The 12,517-nt window shown below is 50.9% G+C and overlaps 1 protein-coding gene across 1 annotated transcript; it reads right to left on the reverse strand.

Moving 5' to 3' along the window:
- Positions 1-975: 975 nt before the first annotated feature.
- Positions 976-2,469, reverse strand: KCNJ4 (potassium inwardly rectifying channel subfamily J member 4). The gene has a single exon (XM_083858766.1). It carries the CDS (start codon positions 2,452-2,454, stop codon positions 1,180-1,182), a length of 1,275 nt encoding a protein of 424 aa, XP_083714892.1. The 5' UTR covers positions 2,455-2,469; the 3' UTR covers positions 976-1,179.
- Positions 2,470-12,517: the final 10,048 nt, after the last annotated feature.

A 12,517-nucleotide genomic window follows, 5' to 3' on the forward strand; every position in this document is an offset into this window, starting at 1 on the left:
TTCCCTCCATACACGCATTTATATGACCTTCTCCCCAAGCAAATTCTCTGAGCCTCTCATTGTAGGTCTTTACCAGAGAGGCCCAGAACAAGAGAGCCCTCGTGGTGGAGCTTCTAGGGTCCAATGCCATACAAATAGCTAACACCAGCCCTAATAACCCTCATCAGTCTCTATACCAGGCTGCAGCCTTGGAGTCTGTCCTTTGCTTCCAAACCTCCCCTTGGGATATTAGACTTTATTAAAAATAAATAGTTACAAATTCTGTTTTACAGCTGATGGCATCAGGGAGAAGAATGGAGGAGGCAGAACGAGCAAATGGAGGGTCTGCTGTCCAGTCAGGTCACCTGTCTGTCATCCTGGCTGTGCTGTGCCAGGGAGCAGTCTGAGCATGGTAAGCACAGGGCCCTGCCTCCTCCTCCAGGTATCTCAGGAGAGGAGCAGGACATGTTTTCCAAGAGGACTGGGAGAACTGGATCTGAGTCTGTGGAGCCAAGCTGCATCTGCAGGTGACAGACACCAAAAGCTAAGGAGAGTGCAGAGCAGCCTATGTAGAATGTCCTTGTCTCCTAGCTTGGCATTTGCAGTGGAAGAATATTGATTCAGTTCTCCTTCTCTTTTAGATACAGAATCATGTGCAACAAGCAACAAACATGCAAGTAAACTCCTCTCTTGAGATCCTTCCCCACTCCCTCCAGGAGTCCCAGACTTTCCCATCTATCCTCATCTGATCAGTGCTTAGGTGTTGCCCCTCTCCCAGTGATGGCAATGACCCTTGACAGCCATGGGGCCTACCCATAGTGAGAGGGGACAGAAAGTCTGCTGTTGCCTCAGCAGCAGAAACACTTGCTGGGGGTCCCAATCTGTCCACTGAAGGCGGGGACTCCTGTCACCTCTCCAGAGACAAGAAACCAGGCCTGCTGCTCTCCTGTCTCTGGGCAGGAAAGGGGTTCTAGCCCAAGCTGCATGCCCAGAAAGAGTAGTGTATCCTCACTCCTCTCCCAGGCAGTATGACCTCATGAGAAAAGGAGTATATCAGAGCAGCTCCAGGCCTTGGTGTATTTGAGGGCTGAGAGAAAATCATGGGAGGCATTATTTGGTGGTGAAGGGACTTATCCAGTGTATGGGTATGGAACAGAGGAGACTGTGGGCAATGGGTGCGGAACGGGGAGGCTGGAGGAGTTAGATGGCTGACTCCCTGCGGTATGAGATTGTATCCAGAGGCAGAGTTGCCTGGAGTCTCTCCAGGTCCAAGTGGCTTCCAAAATCCATCATCTGGATGATACCTCCCTCCTCTTTGGTGTTGCCCCCCAACACCACACCCACTTCATCATCATCTTCATCCTCATCTTGACTGACAAGTGCCAGCTCATTCTCATAGCAGAAGGCACTGGGAGGTGGTGGAGAAGGTAGGATGGTCATCTTGCTTTCTTGCAGCTCCCGGGCTGAGCAGCAAGGTGTGCCAGCTACCTCATACGTCTTGTGAAAGCGTGAATAATCCACTTTGTAGTGGTTCTTCTCCTCAAACACAACTGGTTCGAAGCGATGACCCCAAAGGATTTCACTAGCAAGGTAAGAGCTTCGTGCCTGTGTGGTCATGGCTGTGGCTTCCACCATCCCCTCCAGAATAACCACAATCTCAAAATTCTCCGTCTCCAGCTCTTCCTTACCAATCCCATAGAGGGGGCTCTCCTCATCAATCTCATGAACGATAATAATGGGTGAGACCAAAAATATACGATCAAGACCCACGTCGTAGCCCACATTTAGGTCCCGCTGGTCCAGAGGGAGGTATTCCCCTTCCTCCGTCATGTAGGGCTTGATGAGCTGTGCTCGCACATGGGCCTCCACGATGTGACTCCTCCTCAGGTTGCCCACCCTCCACATGAGACACAGTTTGCCATCCCGCACAGAGATGACTGCATGATGGCTGAAGAGGAGAGTCTGGGCCCGCTTCTTGGGCCTTGCCATCTTGGCCATGATAGTGCCAATCATGAAGGAGTCAATCACACAGCCCACGATGGACTGCACCACAACTGCCATGATAGCCAGTGGGCACTCCTCAGTCACGCAGCGGAAGCCGTACCCGATGGTTGTCTGCGTCTCCACTGAGAAAAGAAAAGCCCCCAGGAAGCTGTTCACGTGCATGATGCAGGGCTTGAGGAGAGAGGGACTACCTACCACCGCCGGTGCATTGAGGTCGCCATGGAAGAAAGCGATGCACCAGAAGAGGAAGCCAAAGAAGAGCCAGGAGACCAAGAAGGCAGCAGAGAAGATCATCAGCATGTACCGCCAGCGTGTGTCTACACAAGTGGTGAAGATGTCGGCCATGTAGCGCTGAGATTTGTTGCTCAGGTTGGCAAAGTAAACATTGCACTGGCCATTCTTCTTCACAAAACGGTTGCGGTGCTTCCGCCGGGGAGCATGACCCTTCCCGTTCCGGCTGTGCCCATTCATGCTGCCCAGTGTAGAGACCTTGTGTCCGTCCTCTTCAGTTGAAACAATGCTGTATCTGGGAAGAGAAGAAACAGGCACTTCCATCAGGAATACATGAAGGATAACAACAACCACTGAGACAGCAAGGGCAGAAGACGTGAGTGGCTCACACGGCTACACTACCACCCTATTGGATCTCACAACAGCATGTTTCAGTAATTATTGCACTGTGGTGCCAACCTGACCAAACTGGTGGAGATCAGCTGCAAAGTTCACTGAGTGTTGCTGCCAGGAGGTTGCATCTAGCAAAGTCCTGACAGCAGCAAAGCAGCAGCAGCTTGTAGCTCTGTGGTACCTTCCAGCCTTTATGGTAAGGAGGGGTACAAGACTTTGAAACGTAACAGCAGCTGCAATAGCCAGGAAGCCTGGGAGCAAGCCTGAGCACAGCCTGACCACATTTTGGCCCTCAAACTCCCAAGGCTAGTAGTTTCTCTTTTCTCCTCTGCTCTGCTCACTAATTTCATGTGTGTGGTGACAATGTTTACATGCTTCCTGCACTCAGGACAATTCTGTTGCCACAGCAACATGTGTGTCTTCCAGCATCCCTTATCCAAAGCCAAGGTGTAATTTGGAAATCAACAGCAAAAGCACTGGCAGTTTCCTTGGCAAAAGCTACACACACACTTTCTGGGAGACCTTTGTCCCTCTGGCTCCCCTCCCTTGCAGTTGGCTCTGACAGTGCCCCTCATGTGATCCTGTGACAGTTGCAGATACTCCTTAAAGATATAGTTGCAGAAGGTGCTCTGACCACTAAAGAAATCAAGAGAGTGCACTGAAGCACAAAGACTGATTTGCCCTCATGCCTGACAAGCTGCAGCCTCACAGGACCCTGGGAGTGTCTCCCTCCCACCCCACAGTGTTGATATGTCAGCTGGAGTCCTCCAGTGTGGGCCTCCATCCACATCTCACACAAAGATGGCACTGGTGGCTGGACTCTTGGGAATATGTGGCTTCTGCAGTGCTGCTGGAATGTGTAATTTCTGGTCCAGCACCATGCAGTGCTTTGCTTCTCCTCCATAGTATTCCTCCAAGCACTACCTCTACATATAGCATGGTTTGGATTGGAGAAGGAGAAAGGAGTCATTCCTTGGAACAGGAAAGCCGCTGACAGGTAATTTGAGAAGAATGTATTAAAAGGCAGTCTGAAGTTAGGGTCTGAGGGGCCAGATGAGGAGGACCAGGTCACTCTGAGCAGCAGCAGGTCTCTAGAGGAGGGTTACTCACCGATTGACTCGGACGCTGCCCATGGCTCGCTCTGTCATCAGATGTCAGGGGCCTGGGAGCTGGCAGGGAGTGAGAACTCATGCAGCAGCACTCACATGGGACTGGTCAGCTCCAGGTTTCATCTCTGGTGAGCTGGGACCAGCGCTGGCATTGTGATTGCTCCTGGGCACACACCTGGCAGAGAAGGGCAAAGCAAAACCCAGTCACATCCCTCCACTGCCAGCACCCATCCCAGTCCAGAGTGGTGGGTGGGCACAGGGCTCCCAGCCTTTTGCACAGGGTCTGTTGGGAGGTCTCCTTGGGGCACCTGCTGCAGCCTGGTTCGGGCAGGTGAGGAGTTGATGGATGCAGACTGGGTGCACAGCTTGCAGACTGCGTGCTCCGTGGTCCCCAGCACCCCCTACCAAGGGAGGAGCAGGGCCGGCCAGTCACTGCTCTCCAGATCAAGGGCACCACAGCTGAGCAGCTCACAGGGCCCTCGCCCTGAGCCATTATATTAATATCAGAGCTTACATCAGGAAGAGAGCTCAGCCAGGCTAAATACCTCTCACACAAGGAATAACAAAGCACAGGTATGCACAGCAGCCCCTCAGGGATTCCCACCTCCTCCACCCTGTCACATCAGCCCAGCCTAACCCTGAGGGGATTTTTTCCAGGGTGTGCAGAACATCCCCCCCGCCCCCCCCGCCCCCCCACCCTCCTGCCCCCAACAGTTTCAAATAAAAGAAGGAAAGCAATGGGTAGAGCCGAAAAGAACTGATGGAAAGAAAGGGTTCAGGGGTAGCCAAGAAGAAGCCACTTAGATGAAACAAACCTTGCAAGATGCCCTGACTACAGCATCCAAGGAGCAGCTCAGCACCAGAGTCCTGGGAGGATGTCAGGCAGATGTCCCAACCCAGTCCTCCTCCCAGAACAGAAGAGTAGGGAAGCCAACTTATTCCACCTGCCCAGAGCTGCTGGGAAGTGAAATGCACTGAGGTGGTAATGACTCACAGATTAGGAAGGGCTTTGTATACCCATGCTAATCCTGCACTGTAGTTTTTGGATTACAGCAGCCAATGTAGAGTGCACATGCAGATGGAGCCAGCTAGTTTGCTTCCTCCCAGCGTCCCCAATGAACAACCACTGGTTGCCAGATATGGGAAAAAATACAAGGATTTTCAGATCAAATGTAAGGCTTAGAGCTGTTTGCAAGTGGTTGTCCACAGACAGGAAATATGAACAGCAAATTATGTTGCCTAGGATGGAAAAGCTGGTGAGAACCATTCTTGTCTCATCATCAGTGCTGCAGAATGGGGCTGCATGTGGCCAGGGGTGCCCACCGGCTTTCCTCAGTTAGGACCGTGGACTGGAAAGTTGCAAGAAAGGAGATCCAGACACCACCTCTGATGGGATGAAGATTACTCAGTTACTGAGGTAGTTAAAGCTCTGCAGCAACACAAACATGGTTGTTCAGACCAAGGGTACTATGACACCAGGAGAAGAAAACAACCTTGTAATCCACAACTCACCATACAGAGACAAAACTGAACAGCTGCCCAAAAATCCCCATCAGGAAAAAGCACTTGGACACTGAACTCTGTCAGCTTCCACCAATTCACTATCCTGCAGCATCCAAGTCTTTATGAAGTTGGTCTGGCCAGGAATTTTTGCTGTGCAGCCGGGTAAATCTAGCAGACCCTGGGACTGGTAACCTAAGTTAATCAGAAATGTTACTGTAATGAAGAGAGGTCACTTCATACCCACAGATGGTCCTGCTGGGGTAAAGATAACTAGAGTGATTACATGATGAATTCAGACTGCAGGGTCCACATGACTTTGGGAGGTGGCAAAGGTGGGCAATTTAGGTACATCCCTCTATGCCAGCCCCAGCCAGGAGAGGAAGGGTATCCTCTTCAACTGGCATCATTCTCAGCCAGCCTGGATATGCCAAACTCATCCTTAGCCAGCACTGACCCCAATAACACAGGGAAGACACTGTCACAGCTCATACATATGAGTAATTCACAATTTCCTGAAAGTTTCTACAACCAACAACTCTCTTTCTCCAGCTGCAGAACCAGGCGCACCATTTCTAGAGATTTTGGATTTCTGGCCCAGGCAGCAGTCAACTCCAAAAGGAAGGAAGGAGGACCTAAGAAGCTTTGTGAAACCATGTGCAGCAACACCTGGATCTCTGCTCCTCACCTTTCCCTCCTTCCCAAGAAGGGGCGAAGGAAGAAGACGAAATACAAGGGCTTTGTTCATCTCCAGTTCAGGCTGGTACAGCTGTGGGATGGGATGAACAATGCTGTGTGAGAGCGCTGTATCCTGTGGTGCTGGGTTTCCTCCTGGCTCCTACATGGGAGCTCATGTCAGCTGGAGCTGTGGCAGAGCCTCTTGCACAGAGTCCACCATGGTTGGACCATGCAGCTCAGAGCCTGGGCAGCCTTAGCTGCTGGCTCCACAGTGCCCAAACAGAATATCAGCATCTAAAGCCACATCACTACCTGCAATTGGTACTTAATCACAAGGAAAATATTTCCACAAAGGATAAAGGCAACCAGTCAGAGCACACACATTTGAGAATGGGAAAGTAAATGCTTTTATTTGCAGTAAATGGTTGCAAGTGGGAGACCAATGGCCTTGGACTGTGCACAAATCCATGGAACTCACACAGAATTGCACTCAGATCTTTCTCTGCTCAAAATTTGAGAATTTTTCTGGTAGATTCAAGGACCTATATAACAGGCAGCATTCCTGAGGCAGGAGCTGCCTGAGGGAGCCATCTTTGCCCATTATGAGCTCGAGAGGGTTTTGCCTGGTGAAGTCTAAGTTGTGCTTCACTGCTTCCAGGCCAGTCTGTTCTTAGGTTTTCATTCTCCAGCTTACATCTCTCCAGCTGTCCTTGGAGAATGAAGATCTTCTGCTTCAGTCTCCACATTTGTTTCGGCATCCAGAGCTTGCTGGGTCATTAGCTGAAGCTGACACTCAGTCTGCTGGACTAAGGACTGGATCTCTCGGGCTTCCCTCTCTCGTTCAGCCTGGCTAGTCTTCAGCTGATCCTGTAGGCTTGCCACCATGCATGCTTGTCTCTTCAAATTGTTCTGGAAGGTGTTCAACATTCTCCTGACCATGGCATTGTCCTTCCTGAGCACAGCATTCTCACCCTTGAGCCTGTCATACTGTTCCCTGAGCATGTCATATTCCTCCCTGAGCATGATGTCCTCCTCCATGAACACAGCACTGTCTTTCTTGAGCTCTTTGAACACCTGCCTCAGTGCAAAGTTCTCCGACATCAGCACGAGGTTCACATTCCTGAGCATTTCGTTCTCTGACCTGAGGATGCTGTTCTCCTGCCAGAGTGAGTCGTAGGTCAGCTGCAGAGATAGGGCTCCCTGTCCTCACCATCCTCCTCATGCAGCACGTGCGGCTCTACTCCCGTGGTGCTCTCTCGGTGTCCCACATCACTGGCATGGGCCTGTGTGGCAATGTCCTCTGTCCCCAGGGGCTGGCCTGAGCTGTGCTGGAAAGAGTCATGGAAGCCACTTGGTGCTGTTCTGGTCTTTCGGAGAGCAGGCAACCTCTGATGCCCAGGAAATTGATAGGTCAGGCTGGCCTCCTCATCTCCAGCCAAGCTGTCAGACATTCCCATGTCTTTGTAAAATGGTTCCTGAAACTTCTGATCTTCCTCCTCAAGCTCCAGCGCATGCTTGGCCAACTCGACTTGTTTATCTTTCACAGTGTAAGAGTGCCCAGCAGTTAGGGAAAATGAGGTGGGTTCTCCCATGTCCTCTGTCTGATTGTCATCTGTGCTGTCACTGCTCTTGCACAAGGGTGAAGGAAGCTCAGAGTGGTAAGAGTTCTCTGATTCTTCACTGTTGTCATCATCACCATCATCATCATCATCACCTTGCAAGCCTTGAGATTCTGGGTAGACCATCATCATTAGCCCAAAGATGTGAAATGGCTGTGACATTTTTCAGGATGCTCTGGGCTGCAGCAAGCAGGAGAATCCAAATTGTCCTCCTGGAGTGTAGGCCATGCAGGCTGTTGACACTGACAAGCAGTGCGCCACCTTCTGCAGCCTCAGCAATGCTTGTTGTTGCCACCAAAATCCCTCTGTTAAGAACACTAGGATGTTCAGGAGGGAGAGAAGGACCACATAGCTCTGCATCTTTACTCTGTGGACAACTGGAACCACCAACGTTCCAAGGTCTGTGATGTCATCGAGCTCCATGTGTGCTGAGTTGTCAGAAGCAGGGTGGGGGAGGAAGCAATCAGCTGCTGTCCTGATTCTGTCTAGGACTGCATTAATTTTCTTCATAGTAGCCAGCACAGTGTTGGATTTAGTATGAGAATAATGCTGATAACAGAGACATGTTGGAGTTGTTGCTAAGTAGTGGCTTATTCCAAGCCAAGGACTTTTCTGTTGCCCATGTTCTGCCACTGAGGAGCTGCACATGAATCCAGGAGAGAACATGGCCAGAACAGCTGGTCCAAACTAGCCAAAGGGATATTCTGTGCCATAGGACATCATGCCCAGAACGTAACTGGGGGAGATAACTGGAAGGTAGTGACGACTATTTGGGGATGTGCTGGGCATCGGTCATTGGGTGGTGAGTAATTGGGTTGTGTATCACTTGTTTCTCTTGGGTCCTGTTATTCTCTCTCTCTGTGCTTATTATTACTATTACTATTATTATTATTGTTGACTATATTAATATAATTAACATATTTATTATTATTATATTTTGTTTCAAGTATTAAAATGTTCTGATTTCAACTCACAAAGCCTATCTTTTCTTTTTGATTCCCCTCCCCAGTGGGGCTGGGGGCAGTGAGAGGGAGAGAGAGGCTGAGTGATACTTAAGTTGCTGGGGTTAAACCACAAAAACTGCAAAATGTTGTTTTGGCAGTATGAGGATAAACTGTCCTCCTGGCCACAGAGCAGACCCCAGCTTGGGGATGCTTCCAGTGAGCAGAGAGCCGCTCATGAAGCCACCTGGGACCTCCAGTGTGATGGAGGGACAGGGACCATCCAGCCAGGGCAGGCAGCATGGGTCAGAGGGGACAACCCTGTCCCACTGGGTACTGAGACCTGTCCATCAGCAAGGTCAAGTCACTGGCACTTGGCTGGGGCTCACCCTGGACAGGGGCAGGAGACACCACCAGCACTTTGGTCACAGTCATCAGTCTAAGCTGAACGGCCAGTGAAGGGTCCATTCTGTGGTGATGCCAATCTGATTCATCCCCAACTGCCAGCTGGCACAGGGAGGTGTTAGTAATACTGAGTGCCACAAACTCAGAGTGGCACGAGCCAGAAGACAACCACACACACACACACATTTCCCACTTCCACCCCAACACACCTCCACAGTGTGTGGTGCCTCCATGGGAAGGACAGATAGTCAGGCAAGAAACACCTGGTCTGGAGACTGCTACCACACTAGGTCACTGTTCCTCCTCAGCAGCAGGTGCACCAGGACCACCACTGACATCCCTGCTGGTAAAATTGATGCCACTTATTTGGCAAGGCCAGGGGGCTTACCAGGAGCTCAAACCCTATGTAAACATTGTTCAAATGGCTATGAAGAGGTCCCATTGCAACCTGGAAACCTTAAACACAAATGGAATGAAAGGGGAAGGCTCAGAGATGTCTCCAGCAAAAGAAATCCTGAACAGGTAGCCTGTCACATGGACAAGGGGGAGAAAAGTCTGGCTGAGGACAGAGGCATGAATCCAGAGCATGCCTGAAGACATTTCCTGGAGCTTGCCCTGCCTCCTGAGACCCACATATGAAGGGGGAAGTTGCAGAGTCAGTGGCAACTCGTATGGAGTGGTATGAAACCAAGCTGGTAGGTGCAGCAATGAGAGATGCTAGGCAGGAGGCTGCAGCCAGGACAGATGCCTCCCCATCCCTCTGTTGCCTGTCCTGGGTGTACATGAACACCCGTGTTTCATGACCTGCAGAAGCCCCCCAGCACTTTTGAAAGCTGCTGTAGCGTGTATATCACAGCCACTGCCTTGCAGCATTGAAACAGTCAGCCAGATGGGTCTTCGGAGGCCAGCAGCTGCCTCCAACCCCAAAGCTTGTGCTACCCTTCCCTCTTTCCCAACCACTCTACCACTCCTGTGTCTTAGACTGAACAATGCCAGGGACGCCACCATGGTGCTGCGGTCATCTTCTTCTCATGTGACACCATGCTCCAGCAGCACAAGCCATCACACCAGCCCACGCTGCCACCCCAGTTCTGCTCTGGCCCCAAGCAGACACCTGGGGCTGGGCTGCTGCTGTCCCTTTCCAAGGGATCTGCAGGATAATAAGGTCAAGGTGCTTGGTGCCGGGGCAATACCTCCATTGCTCCATCCCCTGTACACAGTGCAGTGCCCCACACATCGCAGTCTTTCTCCAGCCCCTGACAGAGTAGATCATATATTGTCAATCCTTCCTTAAATTTGCAATGGAAGAGTGTCATGAAACAGAACAGAAAAGTCCATGCTAAAGCACTCCCCCACTTCTCTTTTTATAACAACCATATCTGATGCTCTGGGACCTACACTGTGAATGACAACGATGGAAAAATCCCAGGGTATTTTTACACTCTTAGTCTCTGCTTTATCTGGAGTTGTCTGGCAAATGCTTCCCTCCTGTCTGTGGTCAATACCCAGCCGCTGGTTGCGCTCTGCTTTGTGCCTTTGTTCCTATTACTGGCTGCATAGTGCTGGTTGGCTTAGGATCAGCATCCACAGACCTATCCTGCCAGTTTGGGCACAGTGACAACATAGCAGACAAACTTCTCGCCTCTTGGGGAGTCAGGGCAGAAACACCCGCAGCTGAGAAGAGACCTCCTTGCCTTTTTGCAGAGCTTTGCAGACCCACAGCATTTAGTGTATCCTCTCTATCCTCTTTGTAACTCCATCTCTTCTCCTATTCCTCACAAATATCTCAGGGTTCATGTTGAGGCTCATAGGGCAGCTTGGTGCCATGGCGGGCTATCCTGCCACAAGAGTCAGTGGCTGAGCTCTCACTGCTCTGTGCCAACAGGGCAGCCTGCCAGACACTGTATAGGCACACACGAAGGCACTGCCACTGTGCAGGAGAGTTTTATCATATTGAAAAAGCAAGTGACATATGGAAGGTGAGGGGAGGAAGCTGTAATCAACTCTGCACCATTTTTATATACACTCTTCTGCCTTTTTGTTCAATAGTTATATATAGATTAAGTGCCAACAGTCCCCATCTGCCCCTCAAAGCATGATCCACTGACCAGGTTCCCTCTCCAAAAGAGAATTTTATTCATGTGCCTCTGCCCTGTTTATATTTTGGAGTGGAGTGAGAAGGGGGAATATTTTTTCCCGTGTGAAGCTCTGGAGCCTGAGGATGGGTAATATGAAAACAAAACAAAATGATTTGAAGTTAAACCATCTCAGTGTGTGACTCAGAGCTATTCATAGCTCGCTGAAGCCAGCTGCAGCAACGGAGCCAGAAGGATTCTGCCCGTATTATTATTCCAATTACCATCTGAATTAAAAGTTTGAGCAGTGATCAGCCCACATGCTTATGGGAGGGGGAGAGAAGAAAGCGAGGAGAGAAGGAGAGAAAGAGTAAGAGGGAGAAAAAACAGATAAAAATGGGAACCACACAAAGGTCCCCAGGATGACAAAGTCAGGGAGAGGCACAGAAAGGTGACAGCATCTCCTCCTGCCTGCTCCCACACCACCCCAGTGATCCCTGCTGTGGCTGCACCATCCAGACAAGGGTGCTGAAAGAACAGCTGCCTGCCCACCAGGATCTCAGACTAGATGTGGGATGCCCCATGGTGCAGCTGGTGGGACTGGCACCTGCATTCACCCTTTCCTCTCTGGCCAAAGTGGGGCTGGGGATACATGACACAGGGACTGAGGGTTCGACTGAGCAGGATTTTAAGGAGAGGATGCTGCTGGAGTGGCAGCTGGGGAGAATTCCCTACTTTTTCTTGCTGAGTGAGGGAGGTGGGTGTTATTCTTTTTAGCTGGCATCACAGGAAAAATTAATTGTTCAGAAGGTCCCTGGCCTGGTGTTCTTGGCCAAAAATGAACCGAGCATTTGTAGCAGCCAGGGTGCAGACCACATCCCACCTGCTTGTGAGGAAACACAGTGGCTGACATACCCCCAGCACCCTGCTTGCCAAAACTATGGACTAGACCCCAAAGAGAGGGTGCAAAACCTGCAAGAGCTGAAAAACAGAAGGCTCTGGGGTGTCCCTGAGGTCCTCACATCCCAGGCAGAAGCAGTGCACTCAGGTCACCTCCTCCAGCTTCCCAGCACAACTGCACAGTGCAAAGGGTGTCATTACTATCTCTGCATCCCTGGAATTCCCTTCACGGGTTGTCCTGCCTTGTGGGAGCCCTGATGAAGGCCATTCTCAGCAGCATCCGTGTGCTTCAGCATCTCTTCAGCATGAAATGCCTGGCCATGTGGGATGTCTTGATGGCTTCTGGCTAGTTAAGGGACAAGGATAATTATTGGTGTGGAGGAAAAGGGGGGCAAGGGTGGCTCACATTATCTGCCTCCCTGCTGCAGTTGAGCTCTTGACAGGGTGGAGATGGACTGCCGGTGATTCTGCCAAGCACCCAGCAAGGCAGGTGCCTGCAAATAGTTTATGAAGGATGATAACAACAGTGACAGCAGCAAGGGCAAGCAATAACCAGGGCAAAGCATCTCTGCGCCAAGCCCCTAGTTGAGAGAGGCTGCAGCCGCTTCTCCGCACCCAGCTGCTGCACGACAGCTGAGTTCTCAGCCTGGCCTGGCTGCTGAGCACTAACTCATCAGTGACAG

The sequence above is a fragment of the Zosterops lateralis genome, assembly GCF_965231275.1.
Source record: "Zosterops lateralis genome assembly, chromosome: 4".
Classification (NCBI taxonomy): Eukaryota; Metazoa; Chordata; class Aves; order Passeriformes; family Zosteropidae; genus Zosterops; species Zosterops lateralis.

Coding starts and splice junctions, on each gene's coding strand:
- KCNJ4 (XM_083858766.1), bottom strand. CDS start 2,454: ATGAATGGGCACAGCCGGAACGGGAAGGGTCATGCTCCCCGGCGGAAG.